This window comes from Canis lupus, chromosome 6 (assembly GCF_048164855.1).
Source record: "Canis lupus baileyi chromosome 6, mCanLup2.hap1, whole genome shotgun sequence".
Lineage (NCBI taxonomy): Eukaryota > Metazoa > Chordata > Mammalia > Carnivora > Canidae > Canis > Canis lupus.
This window is the reverse complement of record NC_132843.1, coordinates 23594233-23610796: the sequence shown is the minus strand read 5'-3', so window position 1 is coordinate 23610796 and position 16564 is coordinate 23594233. Positions and strand designations below refer to the sequence as shown.

At 43.5% G+C, this 16564-nt stretch overlaps 1 protein-coding gene and 1 long non-coding RNA gene across 6 annotated transcripts in view; one reads left to right on the top strand and one right to left on the bottom strand.

Moving 5' to 3' along the window:
* The window catches only part of LOC140635110 (uncharacterized), a 43671-nt gene extending 39300 nt beyond the window's left edge, over window positions 1-4371 (bottom strand). Inside the window, exons 1-3 of one of the 2 annotated variants that reach the window (XR_012032456.1) lie at window positions 4044-4371; window positions 3718-3923; window positions 1526-1740 (exon numbers count right to left, since the gene is read on the bottom strand). This is a non-coding gene — a long non-coding RNA (uncharacterized lncRNA). The remainder of the gene's footprint in view (window positions 1-1525; window positions 1741-3717; window positions 3924-4043) is intronic. The other variant, XR_012032455.1, reaches the window with a different exon arrangement.
* Window positions 3997-16564, top strand: part of B4GALT6 (beta-1,4-galactosyltransferase 6) — a 68127-nt gene continuing 55559 nt past the window's right edge. The window contains exons 1-2 of one of the 4 annotated variants that reach the window (XM_072829133.1): window positions 4049-4244; window positions 5321-5562. In XM_072829133.1, the coding sequence (XP_072685234.1) occupies window positions 4117-4244; window positions 5321-5562 (370 nt within the window). In that variant the 5' untranslated portion in view covers window positions 4049-4116. Of the gene's footprint in view, window positions 4245-5320; window positions 5563-16564 lie in introns of those variants that run through there. The other 3 variants (XM_072829135.1, XM_072829136.1, XM_072829137.1) reach the window with 3 other exon arrangements.

The window sequence follows — 16564 nt, the reverse complement described above, 5'->3', positions numbered from 1 at the left end:
TAATTACCATGTGACCTCAGGCCACATATTGTACCCAACTCAGTGTAGTTTCCTCATCCCTAGTGACATAATAATACTTGCTAAATGTATGCCAAAGGGATATTGTGAAAATGATAGGAAGGTGGTTTGAATACTTGAAAATGCTACAGGGCATTCTTACCATGGGAAAGAATGATTTTGGATTTAGGAATCAAGGGTTAAGGCAATTTGAGAGGAGTATGAAATTTGGGTCAACTGCTAAAGTAGGGAGTCTTATCTCTCCAGTGGTTTTCTTTTTAAATTTTAACTACAATACAATATTATCATAAAGTTTGTATTATTTCATATGTATACAATTATTAAAGTCTGGCTTTAAAGGGATTGTTTGCTCTCAAATGAAAGACATTTATTTTAAAGTTTCTTTAATATAACCTAAGATATAGGGACTATTGTTTTTTGTTTTTTTTCTCATCAGAACTCTGACTACATTTATCATGGAAATCAGTGGGAAATGGGCTTTACTTAAGGGGAGTTTCTAAGGTCACCTGGGGGGCTCAGTAAGTTAAGCATCTGACTCTTAATATTAGCTCAGGGGGTGAGGTCAAACCCCATGTTGGGCTCAAAGAAAAAAAGTTTTTGTGACACAATATTTTAGAATATATACTCCATTTTACAGATAATCCCAATGTCTAACTCTTATACAATCTACATTCCAATTATGTAAGTAAAATAATTCAACTGTCCAAGCATAATTCATCAACCCAACAATTTTCTTTAACTGAATCTCAGGTGCTGAGACCCTGTATTTAAATATATAAAATTACTATGTTTAATCAGTGATTGTAATATGGAGGTCTGAACCCTAACTAACCATAAAAGTAAGATTCAATGTGCTTTCTTTCATTCCTTCTCCCCACCCCCAATTTATAGAAAAAAAAACCTTACTGACTTGAATGCTACCGAGGTTGTGAGCAAAATCCAGTACACTTAATGGATATTGTTTATCCTCACTCAGCATGAACCAAGTAAAATGTCCATCCACCTGATCAAACAAGTACATTTTTTTTGTTGTCATCACAATCTCAGTAATATGTTTCTGATTAATATCAATAGAAAACCATTAGTTATAATGTAACTTAGTCTGATACCCAAATATTTAAGGGCACGAGGGCTCTCAGACAGAAAATAATGAAGGGACTACATGGTGGTATGGGTGGCGCAGTGGTTTGGCGCCTGCCTTTGGCCCAGGGCGCGATACTGGAGACCTGGGATCGAATCCCACATCGGGCTCCCAGTGCATGGAGCCTGCTTCTCCCTCTGCCTGTATCTCTGCCTCTCTCTCTCTCTCTGTGACTATCATAAATAAAAAATATATATATATATGTATATAGAACAAAGAAGCTAAATGGAATTCACTTGTGTCTTACTGTTTTGTCAGTTTTGTGTGATTACTGTAAGTTTAAAGTTTCCTTGATATTCTAGAGCTTAGCTTTGTTATTATAAAATTAAACTTTCTGCAAGGTCATTCCTTTGCTGTGGACTTTACCTGGCTCCTGAGGAAGTATCAGTTGATAATCTGGACTTGAAAAGGTTTGGTTAGCATTTCTGGACCTCTCAGTATTTCATGGATTTTGGCTTTACAAATGAGCTGAGCTCCTGAGGCATCCTTCAGACTGCTGGAGACTTCATGGCTGACTCTGTAGGGAATTCGGTTTTTAAACAGGAGACCAGCATCACCCTTTCCTGTTGGCAGAGTGTGATCTAAAAGAGAGATTAAAGAGTGAAATAAGTCAGTCGGAGAAAGACAATTATCATATGGTTTCACTCTTATGTGGAATATAAGAAACAGTACACAGGATCATAGGGGAAGGGAGGGAAAACTGAATGGGAAGAAATGAGAAGGAGACAAACCATGAGAAACTCTTAAATTGGGAAACAAACTGAGGGTTGCTAGAGGGGTGGTGAGTGGGGGAATGGCATAACTAGGTAATGGGCATTAAGGAGGGCACATGATGTGATAAGCACTGGGTGTTACACACAACTGAAAAATTATTGAGCACTAAATCTGAAGCTAATGATGCACTGTATGTTGGCTAGTTGAATTTAAAATAAAAAAAATAAAAAAAGAGAGGTTAAAAAAATGAACAAATATTTGAATTGTGCTTACTAGGTACCAGGCTCCCCTAAGTTCTTTAGAGGAATTAACTCATTTAATTTAATCCTTACAACACTAATAGGTAGTATGATTATCTTTAGTTGATGAGGAAATGGAGGCCCAGGTAGCTTAAGTAATCTTTGAGGTCATTTGATCAGAGAGTGATTGGGATTCCACCCCAGGCTCTCTGGCTCTAGGGGCTTGGCTGCTTCTGTGACTGGTGATAAAAGTGCTATTTGGGTGCACCAACCAAGCTGGTTTTCTGGTACACACTGCTTTACTCCAGGAGAGAACCAACCAGTCTTTCTTTTTAGAACAAACCAGTCTTTATTTTTTTTTTTAATTTGAATTTTTTTTCTATAATTGATTTTTTTTTTTTTTTTATTGAGGTAGAGTTGACATAAAATCTTACATTAGTTTCAGGTATACAGCATGATTCAATATTTGTATACATTACAAAATAATGACCACAATAAATCTGGTTACCATCTGTCACCATGCATAATTGTAATTTTTTTTTTCTTGAGATGTGACCTTGTAAGATTTACTCTCTTAGCAACTATGAGCTTTAATAAGTACGGTGGTCAACTTGAGAGAGATATGAGTGGCAGTCGTCTATGCTAGCCAGGCACATCTATACGTGGACATCAGATTTCTTAAAATAAGATTAATAATCAATTTCTATGATGTTAATACTTCCCTCTTAGCTTAATAATAAACTTTCCTTATACAACGCCAAGGTTGCCTGAGACCTGGCCATTGCTAAGCCAGCATGGTGGTGGTAGCTTTGTAAACAACAACGTTGAACTTGTGGGAATAGAGAGATGAAAAGTCAGCAGGGTCTGAGAAGGAAATTCTTTATCTCCTCACCATTCATGGATTTCTTTTGTTTGCATAGGTATTTTTTAAAAGTGACTTTTATTTCTGTTTAATGTTGCTCCATTTGTATTTCACATTCCCCTCAAGCATCAAAAATATTACAGAATACTGTCATTTCCTTTCACATTAAATATCCAATCAGCCGGAGAATTCCAAAAAACCAAAATATATATATATAAAAAAATGAATTTGAACTTGGCAATTCCATTCAGGCAACTGTCTGACATTCCCACATACGAGGGAATCTCTTATGTGCCAGACAGAGCGCTTGGCGTTTTACATAGTGACCCCGTTTAACCCCACAGCCTTGCAAGGTGGTATCTCACCCATCATTTGAGGGCCAAGGAGGGGGGGCTTGCAGAGGATAGTAGTTTGCCAGGAATCTCGCAGTTAATCAAAGGCCTTAGTTATAAATTCAGGTGTTTCGGGCTCCATGTAGCATATTACTATTTAAGGGACCATCCAAGGCACGGGTATCTTGCTAAGAAGGTACCAAACTTGGGATCCCTGGGTGGCGCAGTGGTTTGGCGCCTGCCTTTGGCCCAGGGCGCGATCCTGGAGACCCGGGATCGAATCCCACATCAGGCTCCCGGTGCATGGAGCCTGCTTCTCCCTCTGCCTGTGTCTCTGCCTCTCTCTTTCTCTCTCTGTGACTATCATAAATAAATAAAAATTAAAAAAAAAAAAAAAAAAAAAGAAGGTACCAAACTTGCCGGCAATCGAGCGGTGATGGGTCCATACCACTGCATCTGGAAATCCTGAGCAAGAAATGGCGGTAGGGGGCATCTAGCCACTTCCTACAAGATTGAGACACCTTCACACACACGTTGGAAAACTGTGAGACCGCTTAGGCTCTGGACTATTTTGCTAGCAGGAAGAAGCAGTTTTTGAACAAAGGCGAGACCACGGCCTAGGAGGGGTATTAAAACAATGTGCTGGTTGGTGCCGCAGTACTCAACGGCCAATTGGCTGCACAGCAGTGCCCCCCCCGCCCTTGGATGGAGCTGCCATAGGACTCCCCGGTGCTCACCTTCAGAGGGGAAGGCACGTCCTGTTACAAGGGACACACACCGATCCATTGCACAACCTGACAGCATGTCTCTATGAGAAGTGCGGGATGGAAGGTTCCGTTCATCCGGGACGGAAGAAAAACCTTGTTCCCGGAGCGGGTATTTCGGGAGGGAATTACACCATCCGAAGTCCCCTCCTCGAGGTCCCCTTTCCCCTCCAGGTACCTCGTCCTTCATTAGCGATCCCTGGCGGGGGGGGGGGGGGGCGCGCAGCCGAGGCTCACCAGCCGACCCTCCGCCGGGGGAGCCGCGGGAGCCGCGGGAGCCGGGGTCCCGGGCGGTGACGCAGGCGGCGGCCCAGGTCGCGGCGCGGGGGGAGGGGAGGGGGCAGGTTGCTCGGCGCGGCGCCGGCCAATCAGGAGGCGCGGTGCTTGGGGCGCTGGGAGGGGAGCGGGGGGGCCTCCGGGTTCCGTGGGGTGCCGAGGCAGCGCCGCGCGCGGTTTGCAGGGCGAGCGCGGGGCCCCGCGGGGTCTCCGGGCGCGCCCGCCGGTCCCGGTTTCCCGCGCCCTTCCAGGCCCGCCCCCTCCCGCGACCCAGGCGCGGCCCCGACGGCGCCCGGGCTCCCCCTCCCCCTCGGGCTCCCCCGCTCAGCCCGCAGCGCGCGGCGCCCGGCGTCCGGGGGCGGAGTGGGGGCGGCGCCGCCCGGGCCGGCGGCGGTAATGTGGCTGCGGCTGCGGCGCCTGCGGCGGGCCGGGCAGCGGGCGGCGGCGGGAGCCGGGGTCGGGGCGCCGCCCTCGCCCTCGCCCTCGCCCGCGCTCTGCTCCCGCGCCCTCCGCGGGGCGCCGGGGCCCGGCGCGGCATGAGCAGGAGGCTGCGCGCCCGCCAGCGCTCGGCTCCGCGGCCCCCAGGGCCCCCGCGGGCCCCCGCGCGCCGCGCGCGCCCACTGCGGCCCCGGCGCCCACGCTAGCCCCGCGCAGGCACGAGACGCCGCGGCCTCCCGAGCGCCGGGCTTCGCGTCCTGCGCCCCGAGGACGCGGGGGAGCCCGGGCCGGCCGCGGCCCGCCGCGCCGCCCCGCACCTGCAGCCCCCCCCGCCGCTGCCGGGCGGGCCGAAGGCGCGTCCTTGCCCTTCCGGGCCTCCCCAGGCCCTGCCGTCCCCGGCCCCCGAGCGCCCCCGGCCTCGCTCCCCGCCCCCTCCTCGCCCCTCCCGCGCCTCCCCTCCCCCGGCCCTCCGGCCTCCCATTCATTCCGTCCGCCGCCTCCCCCCTCCTCCTTCCCGCCCCGGCCCTCTGCCCTAGGTCCTCCCCGCGCGGCCCCGGTTGCAGCCTCGGGGTTCCTGGCGCGTTCGCGCAGGCTGAGGGCCTGGATGGTGCCCCCCAGGCCGGCCTGAGAGCGCAGCCCGAGCTGCCGGCCGGGAAGAGGAAGATGTCTGTGCTCAAGCGGATGATGCGGGTCTCCAATCGCTCCCTGCTCGCCTTCATCTTCTTCTTCTCCCTCTCGTCGTCCTGCCTCTACTTCGTCTATGTGGCCCCGGGCATCGGTAAGCACCGAGACACACCCTCGCCTCCCGCGGTCACGCCGCGGGGAAGGCGGGATGTCGCTTGCGGGGTTTGGAAGGTGCGCAGCGCGGGGAGGCAGCGCGGGGAGGCAGCGCGGGGAGGCAGCGCGGGGCCCGGGGCCGCCGAGAGCGAGCGTTTCCTTTGAAATGACATTCACGGGCGGGTCGGAGGAGCTGCTCCGGGCACCGCTTCGCTACGTGAGTTTCGTCTGTGCAGGTTGCAGTGACTTAAAAGACTGCATTAGATGGACGCGACACAGTTAGGCGTGGTGACCCCGGATGCCCTGGTCGCCGTCCTGAGTGTTCATGCCCCGCTTTATGCAGTTGACGCCGAGTCTTTGAGCTTCAGCTCGGTGCCTTGATCGTCGTCTTAAGCGAACGTCCTCAGGTATAACGTAACTGGTTTAGAAAACGTGATGGAGAAACCAACGCCAGGGAATGTGGTTGAGCTCAAGAACGCGTATGTATTGTCGTGTTCTAGGTCACTTTTTTAGAATGAGGTCAGTGAACATTTGTGCCACCGTTCAGGAATCTGGGGGCCTTGGGTTTTCTTATGAAAACAATGCTCCGTTATTTAGCCCGCTTCTCCAGGGTAGGTAGACTCTGCTACCTGTTAGGATAACTTCTGAGATCAAACAATGACTAGGGTGACAGTTAGGCCAGTTTGTAGCTTGATTTTTAACCTTTTAATCACATTTTGGGCCAAATATGCTTATTGAATATTCTGATTATTCCCCTCCGGTTGAAAAGGTACCAGTGGGGCATTCTAATGAATCAAAAATAAGAGAACTTCATACGAATGTTAAAACACATCGTATCTCCAAAACTTTTTCTGAGTTTTTCCTGATTATTATGTATTTAACGTTGAATATTTATGGTGTATATGTAAATATTTATGGTTAACATATTTAATGTAAAGTATAAGTTTAAGGTTAATTTAGGGATAGTGTGTATCTCCTATTATTTCTTTTTAGGCTCTAGTATACTGTGTTTTGAGCCAGGGCCATTTCTCCCTGGGTCAGCCAAAAATGTATGGCCTCTTACACAGTGAAAACACCTGCAGAATTTTGAGATGGCAATTGGTATCAGAGCATTGTCTTGTGGGGTAATAGATTATTGTAATGAATTGCAGGGAAGAAGGAAGAAACAAACCCCCTGGAGATGTTCTGTTTTCTAAAACAGAATTTTTATTCTGTGTGACTTTTCTTGATTAAATTTTTGGATTCAAGTCAGATGTATAAACTAAGAGAATGATGCCAGAGAAGACATAAAATTGTTGAAACCTTTGATGTATTCCAAAATAGAAGTTTGAGGTTAAAGTTTGAAGAAGTGTGAATATTTTGAGATATTATTTTCCTTTGACGCAGTTTTTTTCTTTAGGCTGAATAAAAACCCCTGGAAGCCTGTAGTAGAAATGACAGTGGTAGCTCAGTGGATTTGAGAGTAGTTAGCCAATATGTTTGGCTGGCTTTTCTTAAAGTCCTCTGCCATTTTGGCAGTCTCAAAAATTAACTCTTTATTCTACAGCAGTTTTTACTTAGTCATGTAGCTCTCTAAAGGTTGGAAATCTTTGGGTGATACTGTTTAATCAGACACTTAACTTTGAGAGGTTTTAGAGAAAAAGGGTTTTTGCATTTAGGCAACAATGTTAACGTTCTTGGTATTTTGAATGACTTTGTTGAAGTTATGTTACTCAAAAAGTTAACCAAAGGAAATCCGAATTCTACCTGTTACTTGATAGCCATCCTTTTTTTTTTTTTTTCTTGGTAGGTTGATAGATTAGCTGTAGATTCTTAAAATTCAATTGATGTGAAATACTAATACATCCGTCTCACTTATGGATTAGTTTAATGGTTACCATAGAATAATCACTTGATAGGTCATAAAAATTTGGCAGTTTTCTTAGAGACGATTAGGTTGACACAGTTTAAACTATTGTTTTTTGTGGGTCTTATAATTTATGACTTAAAAAAAATTGATTAAAGCCAGTAGGAAGAATGAAAACCAAAGCTTATAGAGTGCTATCAGTTTGTTAAACTGTAGCTGTTTCCCAAAACCAGTGTTATTTAGCAGGAAAAAAGTCTCCTTGTTTCTCTTTTAAGTATTGGGAAGCAGTTTTCCAAAAATCACGTTTGCTTGAAAGCTCGAATTTTATCATTGGCGACAAATACTGTCAGCTTTTTTATTTATTTATTTATTTTTTAGTGTCAGGCTCACTTTGTTCATTTTAGGGGAAAATGTAGGTCAAATACAGGAGTCTAAATAACCAAGTTTGTCAGTTCTTTAAAGTAAAAATGATAGTTTGTGAAAAACATGGCTAGTTCAGCTCACGGTGCAAAAATCCGTACAAGTTGATTTTCAGGCTAACCATGGTACGTTGGTATGCTACAGAAATGCTTTGTATATACTTCCCGTTTTGTTGCAGATTTCTTAACTAAGATATATCCCAAACTAATTCGGTTCTTTAATTTACATTAAATGTACAGAGAAACTTCTTGAAATAGTTCATATTTTAGCCTGAATTACTTCTTTGGGCAAAATTTTCTGGTGACTAAAATTTATGTGGTGTAAGAGAGCACTTTTTATTGATCCTAAATAAATGTTTCAAGTGTCTTCTGTTAAAAAGTCCGTATCATTCCTATCCACATCAACCTGTTGTATAGACATTAAATTTATTTTTCCTACATTTTCTATCCACAGACCTATTTTTGTCATGCACCTTCCCCCAGGCAGTTCTTTTCTCATTTTTAGTTCCTCTTCCTTAGCCTTCTTCACCTGTTTCTCCTTCCCTCCTTCCCTCCCCTCTGAGCAGATAGTAGTACCACACAGTTGTAGACAGCATAATCTTTTTAGTTTCCAATGTTCTCTCACATTTAACTATTTGACTATTTGGGTGTTACTATTTGGGTGTTACTCTACAATGAGTTCCATCAAACTCAAAGCTCATTGTTTTAAGAATAATTTGAAACATTTTCCTTGAAATTTCTAATTCATGCAGGAAACACAGGAATAGATTATATTATGAACTTTAGTACCAAGGAAAACTGGTCTGCAGACACCCACTCCCATAGGAAGATAAATTTTTCCCTAGCCCACCTGGTAGAGTCAGGAGCAGTTAACTAACTAATGGCTTTCTTGTTCTCATTTTACTTTTGTGCATGATTGCAAAAAAGATGAGTGCAGTTTTTCACCAAGATCTTGACTTGGTTGGATTGAGAATGGAATTCCATTTAGTATTTAGTTTCCAGTGTAACTTCCAATACAACATACTGAGATTTCCCTGCTATAGCATCATAGGACAAGATGAGCTGACTTATGAGTTCATTCAGCAAACACAAATGGAGTATCTCAGATAAGCTAGACATTGTTTGAGGCACAGAAAATAGATGACTAAGACACAGTTACTTCCTTCATGCTAATGGAATGAGCACCAGAAAAGAGCTGTAGCCAGTCCTTGGAAGGCATGCATTAGTGAAGGCTGGTTAAGGATTTATTTCCAGCGGGAGCTGGTGATTGGAGCGGGCTATTGAGGACGGGTAAGATTTATCTGGAATAAGCAATAGGACAGTATGGTCAAAGGGACTTAATGGAAAATAGTAGCATTTCCAGCTGTCTACCATTGAGAGTGTGGGATGGCATATCAGCCAGGTTGAGAAAAAGTCTTGGGGTTCCCTTGCCCAGCCTAGTGTTTCCGTGTTGAGGTCCTGAAAACTCCTGGCAGGGAGAAGCTTGTCTTGACTTACATAGATTTATCAAAACTGGCTATGATTAAGAAAAAGTCAATGTGCCTATGATCATTGGGGTAGTATTGTGGAAAAGACTGTACAACTCCATTGGGAGCAGGGTTTCACTGTGTGACTCACTAGAGGTTCTGACCTTTCCTAGATGTGCTGATAGGCTGTTTTATTCTTTGAGTAGAGGTGGAATCTGGTTGGGGCACTTTGGTCTGGATTCCTATGGGCTCTTTAAGAAATTACCTGGCAAGTGCTTTGTTATTTGGGCCTCAAGGCAGTTTGTGCTCTAGTGGTACTGGTGTAGCTAATGGGTGGTCAGGGTGTGTGGGTATATGTGTAAGGGTAGGTTTTATGGGAGGGGGTGGCTTAGTTAGGTCCTTGCTGAGAGTCCCTGGATATTTTGCCTGGGTTTCTCTTGGCTAGTTCATAAGGTGGCAGGTTGCCCTGCAGCTTTCTTATCATAGTCCTTTAGCCACCTGGCCCTGGCTGGGTAAGCCTGGTTGTGGGGTATTTTTTTGAGCTCTTATAGTTTGCTTTTGTTTCAAAGGTCCTTTAGTTTTTTTCCTCACCAAGTTCTCTGACCTTCGTGGCTCTTTTCAGGGGTTCTTTTTATTCAGGCCATCGTGTAGACTGTTCCTTTCCTCTGGGCCTTCCTTTGCTGGTCACTCATTCCATGCTCAAATTTTTGTACTGGGAGTAGCAGGGAAAATCAGAAGTTTTGAAAGGGGGAATGATGCAATCCTTTGTTTTAAAGCATTTCTTTTAGCATGGAGCATGGTGATAGAGGGCAGAACCAGTTGGAGGGAGACCAGATAGGAAATTATTTCACTAACTCAGAAGATTAGAACCTGATCAAGGTCATAGTTGGGTTTGAGCAGAGTTGCGAGGATGTGAAAAGTAACATGAAGGAAAGGGAGAAGCTTTAAGATGATGCTAGTATTCTAGCTTAGACAACCGGCTGGCTGGTTGTAGGGAATATTAGAAAGGTATGTGCTTTGAGGGAGCTATTTTGGTTTTAGAGAAATTGAGTTAGGATGCCTGTGGGATATCCAGGAAGAACTTGTCAATAGGTAGGAAGGTAGAAATAAGGACTGGAGCCCAGGAGAAATGTCTAACAGGAGAGAGATTTAGCTGTCTTTAGCATGTAGGTGAATGGTACTTACCTATTTCTCTCCCAACACACCTGAATGATAAAACCGAACTCCTGCAAGCAGAAATGACTCACTGAGTCAGTTACTCTTAAACATGGGATGATAGGGATTAAATCAAAATATAGAGGAAGCCCAAGTGAAAAGTTTCCCATGAGACTCTGTTTACCCTTTTCATTCCCCAGTTTCAAATAGGCAGTCATCGAGGTTGACACCATGGAAAGTTTAGATGGCCACTCAAGGAGAACTTATGGAAACTGAAGATAAGGTATCCATGGATGAAATATAACAGCTTAGGGCAAGTGGAGAAATAGGAACAGGAAATTGAAAGGAGATCATATGAGTGAAGTGAGGCCTTTATGAATGAATGAATGAATGAATGAATGAATGAAAAATGATGATTAGCGAGAGAAGTATTGAAATGGGGTTAATACGTGGAAGGAGAACTTCCTTCGTAAGTAGGAGGTCCGTGACAGCTACTCCAAGAGCAGTTTTTGTTTTGACTGATCAGATAGCCTCAAATTGGGTAGTAAATCAGAGATCACATGAAAGTGCTTGTTTAGTGGAAAGTAGGGGGAAACAGGATGGGAAGACCTGAGCCTATATAAATGTTTAAGGACTGAGGACAGGGTTTGAAGACTTGAGAAAGGGAACAGATTACGATATGTATCTAGGAAGACTTCATTTATTTTTTCATACAGCAAATGTTTTGTCTGCAGAAGGCACTATGGTTTAGCATTGAACAGAATCCACATGGTCCCTGTCTTCATAGATCATATTGCCAGTGAGAAATCCTCACAACTGAAGAATAACTATTCTAGAGTAGAGTCTCATTTGCTATGGGGACCCTGGTTGTGCAGTTGGCACTAAACTGGTTTAGGCATTATGGAGAAGATTAAGATGAAGCTGAGGCCAGAAGCTTAAGTTAGGTAATTAAAAGATTGGCTCGGGGAAACATATTTCATGCAGGAATGGAACATTTGAAGGCTAAGAGATGAAGGAGAAACGGAAAGTTAAAAGAAAACAATATAGGGGCTAAAGCATGGAGTGCAGAGGGGAGTGTGGGCTGAAGCCAGAGAGGTGAATTTGGGTCTAGTCAGTGATCCTTGTAAACTGGCTACGACAACTTGGATGTTAGTCCGAGGACAATGTCAAGCCATTGAGCTTAAATTTTAAGTAGGAGAGTGACATGATCAGATTTTCATTTCAGAAATACTTAGGCGGGGATCCCTGGGTGGCGCAGCGGTTTAGCGCCTGCCTTTGGCCCAGGGCGCGATCCTGGAGACCCGGGATCGAGTCCCACGTCGGGCTCCCGGTGCATGGAGCCTGCTTCTCCCTCTGCCTATGTCTCTGCCTCTCTCTCTCTCTCTCTCTCTGTGACTACCATAAATAAATAAAAAAAAAAAAAAAAAAAAAAAGAAATACTTAGGCGGTACTGGTAGGAGTGGATTCAAGATAACAAGACTGGAATCAGGGAAAGCAGGTAGAGAGAGTGGGAGCAAGTATATAGGTATATTAATTTGGAGATGGGAGAAGAGGACATAAAGACGTTTGCAGTAGCAAAAATTAGATGAATAAGGAGATGGAGGAAGTTCATACTTGATTAGGTAGGTATCTGAGTTATATGTTTAGAGTGAGGCGTTCAGTTTATGTGACCAAATCTTAGTATAGAGTGAACTGTTTCCTAAATTAAGAGATTTGGTTTCTACCTTGGTGCACAGTAGGGGCTTAGTAAAGAATTGCTGACTGGCTGAATGCTTCTGATTAGATCACTTCTCTTGGTATGGCAAATCTCTTAGCAGCTGACTCATCAATACCATTGGGATGGTATATGTTAGCTAGATACCTTGGGGGAGGATATGGAGAGATGGCTGGGAATTAGGAATAGTAGAGAAAATTGGATTGGTCAGTATATTTGTTATCTATAACTTTGTGAATTACCCCAAAATGTAGGGATTTAAAGAGCAAATATATTGTTATCTCATAGTTGCTATGGGCCAGGAATCTGGACATGCTTTGGCTGCATGCCTCTAGTTCAGGGTCTCTCAACTAGGCTGCAGAGTGTTGAGTGTTGATCAGGGTTGTGGTGGAAGGTTCTAATGGGGAGCCTTCCAATTCACCTGTGTGGATTGGGGCAGTATTCAATTCCTGAGGGTTGTTGGACTGAGGGTCTCAGCTCTTTGCAGGTTGTTAGTTGGAGGCCTCCCTCGCTTCTTGCCATGTGGGCCTCTCCACAGGGCAGCTCATGACTCCATCACTCTTGCCGTATTTTCTTTGAAAAGAATCATCTGAGCCTGGGTGGCTCAGATGGTTAAGCATCTGCCTTTGGCTCAGGTAATGATGTCCAGGTCCTGGGATCGAGCCCTGTGTCAGGCTCCCTGCTCAGCGGGGAGCCTGCTTACCCCTTTCCCTATGCCTCTCCCCCTGCTCATGCTCTCTGTGTCTCTTTCTCTCTCAAATGAATAATAAAAAAAAAAAAATCTTTAAAAAAACGAATCATTCAGTCTAGTTAGTCTATAGTCAAGGGAATGGGAGGCATTCTTAGAGGCTGCTACCAGTCAGATTGCATTCTTGAGCAGCATATGTAACTCTGCTATTTTGTTTCAGTATAAGTGAATCTAAATCCTGTGGACTTGTGGGAAATGAAGTATTATTGGAGGGAAAATGGACTCATTGAAATCTGACAATGCTAAATACTGCTCTTCACGTTATTCTTTCATGAATAAATTTGAGATTTATTAAACAATGTGGCAGAATGAGATAAATGATGTATGTATTCCACAGCAGCATTTATCATACTGCCCTTTAATGTTTATTAAAGGTAAAAATAGCCATGTCTGTGGATTCTTTTAAAAGAGAAACTCCTAATCAAAGTTTTGTATGGTAGGTATTCCAAATACCAGTTGGTTGGACTTTAGTTGGGAACAGAATGGACTTTTCTCTGGAGGCAGTGTTATACAGGTTGGATAATTTCCTGACCCATTCTGTGGCCAGCCCGTTTATCACAGGATGTACCACAAAGCTTATCAGGGCACTTGGGTTTATAGGCCATAGGCTCTGGTGGTCAGAGCTGTGGCTGCCCATCTCCCCACAGAGCCTCTAGATTTGCTTCTCTGATCAAGGGCCCAGGGCCATGGGAACCTTGGACACAGAGGCCATGGTGTCTCTGGAACCAAAGCTTTGTGCAAGGAAGTTCCAGGAGAAAGACTTCAAATGTAGCCCAATGCTTTGTCCACAGTTGAAGATTCATAGAGTTGTCCCTGCCACACCCCCAAACCCCATGCTGACAAAACAGCCTTCCTGTAAAGAAAGAGAAGGCAAGGGGCACCTGGGTGGCTCAGTCATTTGGTGTCTACCTTTGGCTCAGGTAACGATCCTGGAGTCCTGGGTTTGGGGAGCCTGCTTCTCCCTCTCCCTCCGCCCCTCTACCCACTTGTGCTTTCTGGCTCTCTCCTTCTGTCTATCAAATAAATAAATAAAATCTTGAAGAAAAAAGAAAGAAAGAGAGGGCAAGACAGCCTCCCAAAGATTGTCACTTGCCCAAAGTCTCACATGTCGTTGGGAGAGCTGAAGTAGACAGTTTTTTGGAACAGCTGAAATGTATACTCCGGGATATCTGACTCTTCACTGTGCTGGAGTTGAAGGATCTGATCATTGTTACCCTGGAAAATGATTTGGGGGAAGTATGAGCTCTCTCTTCTTTAGGTTAAAGAAATACCACGTAGAAGAGAGATGAACACTTTTTTTTTTTTTTTGGATAGTGTCAGAGAGCAGGGAGGGTAGTTTCAAAGCGGCAGATTTTAAGAACTCAGACCTTTCTAACTGAGCTATAATCAATGAAATCAGTGCCTCATGGGTGCCTCATCAAGCCGGGGGCAGATAAGCACTTGTTAAGGCTGGAGAAGGTCCTTTGCTTGGGAGACTGGATGGACTTCTAATCGTCTCTTAAACTCAGGTATGGTATGTTCAACTCTGCAGCACCCTTGCTCACCCAGCCTAGGGGCAGACCTGCTCCTCCACCTGTCTTCCCCACCCACACCACCTTTTGTGATTCCCTTTCCCTTTCAAGCCTGTGTTTCATGTTTGTCTTCACATCAGTCGATGTGGGGGTGGGTGTGGAGCTGCCATGAGACAGTGGGAAGAGGTGCATTGTGGTGATCTGTCTAGAGCTTGCTTTCCCTGGGTCACGTTTGGGAGTTCCCAAGAACGTGGATTTCTGCATTTGCAGTAGTCTCCTTCTGGTCAGTTTTCCTGGTTGCCTTAGAGAGAGCTGGCTGCTGTTACCCCTGCCTGAGGCTGCAGCTTCCCCTGTCATCAGAGCAGCCTGCCCCTGTCTCTCTGTCATCTTCTCTCCCTGCCTTTTCCCTCTCAATCTGTTTTTCTTCTTCTTTTATTTTTTTTTTCCTTTTTAATTCCTGGAAGACATAGTAATTTAGTATTTAAAAGACTGTTTCTTTCCATTTCTACCTTTTGTCAGAAGAATAACAAAGAGAATACTATACAGGTAATGTGATTTGGGTTGAAGGTGAGGCCAATTCAAGGTTGAAAGTAGGTTTTCCTCAGAAAATGCCATTAACATGCCTTTGCAAAATTCAGAGTTTACTCCAGTTGGTACTAGATATTTTTACTTCATGTTTTGGACTCACTAGAGAATTTCAGGTAACACCCCAGTTTTTTTTGTTTTTTGTTTTTTGTTTTATTCACAGCATGTGAATCCTGTGTTGGGCCAACTTGATTTGTTGCGTTTTGTGAACATTCTTGGTTTTGGTCATACCAGAACTTGGCAAAGTTTGGTTTAAAGCTACAGCAAAAACCCTCCTCAGTTAAAATAGGAAAGCTAGCTTAAAGGATGTTCGTCACCAGTTATATTTTTGGCTGTGTGGCACAGCAAAATGTTTAGGAAAACATACTTAGTAATTTTATATCTGAAATTTATAATTAACTTTTTTTTCTCCAGAGGCATAATAAATATGGCTTTTTTGCTTTCATCTTTGTTTTCATGATTAATTACTCGAGTTAGCAAAAGGCTTTGGCTCCACCAAATCATTGTGTGGTACCATTTTAATAAGAGGTAAACACAGATTCTGCTATGTCTGAATGAACTGTGGATAAATTAGAAAGCTGTGTAAAGAGGATTTATTTAATATAAGTTAAACTAATGTAAAAGAAGGTTCTACTTTTTTACTTGTTACAAATGTTATGTTTAAAGAATTACTACAAGCAGTGGTTGTCAAATATGAATTGCTTAAGCCTTACTTAAGGTGGTTCACATAAGTAAATTTATTTCCTAGGTTTTATTATCTAATCAGAATTATTCTCATTATTCTGATTCATTTTTAATACACATCCCAGGTAATTCTGGACCCTGGGAACTTTATTTCTAACAAATACTCCAAGTGGTAGGTTAAAAAAATCAAGTGTTAGGTTTATTTTTCTAAATTAATCATCTTACATCATTTGATCTTTCAGAGAGAAGTAACCTTACTTTTTAAAAACCAGATTAACTTGTTTGTAGCATCATGTTTTACTGGTGCTAGAGATGGCTATCATGGTAAAGAATTTTTTTCCTCCAGAAAAGAAATGGAAAGAATGGATAAATACATCCTTTAAGACAACGAGGATCATGTGTTTCTTTGTGAGTCTACAGTGACTGTGATTGCATTGTAGATTGATCAGAGATTTGTCATTGTTTCTAATTATTAGAAAGATACATTGCAATTTACATAATAAGATCAGTAAAAATGATTAAAGCATATAGCCCTGCATGTTAGTCAATGATTTAAAAACATTTCATATAGCATTTGGCTAGAATAGTCCCTTTGTGATATTGTTACACGTAAGTAGGTATATGAGATTTGTTACTGTAACCTGTCATGGTGATTGAGATATTATGTCTTGTTTTATTTTTAGATATTTGAGACTTGTTAGTGTTAATGTGACTTTACTGAAACCATGTTATATATGTTGCTGATAATTAAGTTAATAGCCTGGAAATTATGACTTACGCAATTTCCAGTTTGACTCAGAGGAAGAGAAATTGGACTTTAATTTTATTTGGATCAAGAGCTAAGGTAGAGAATTATAAGGTGCTTTGTTTATTGA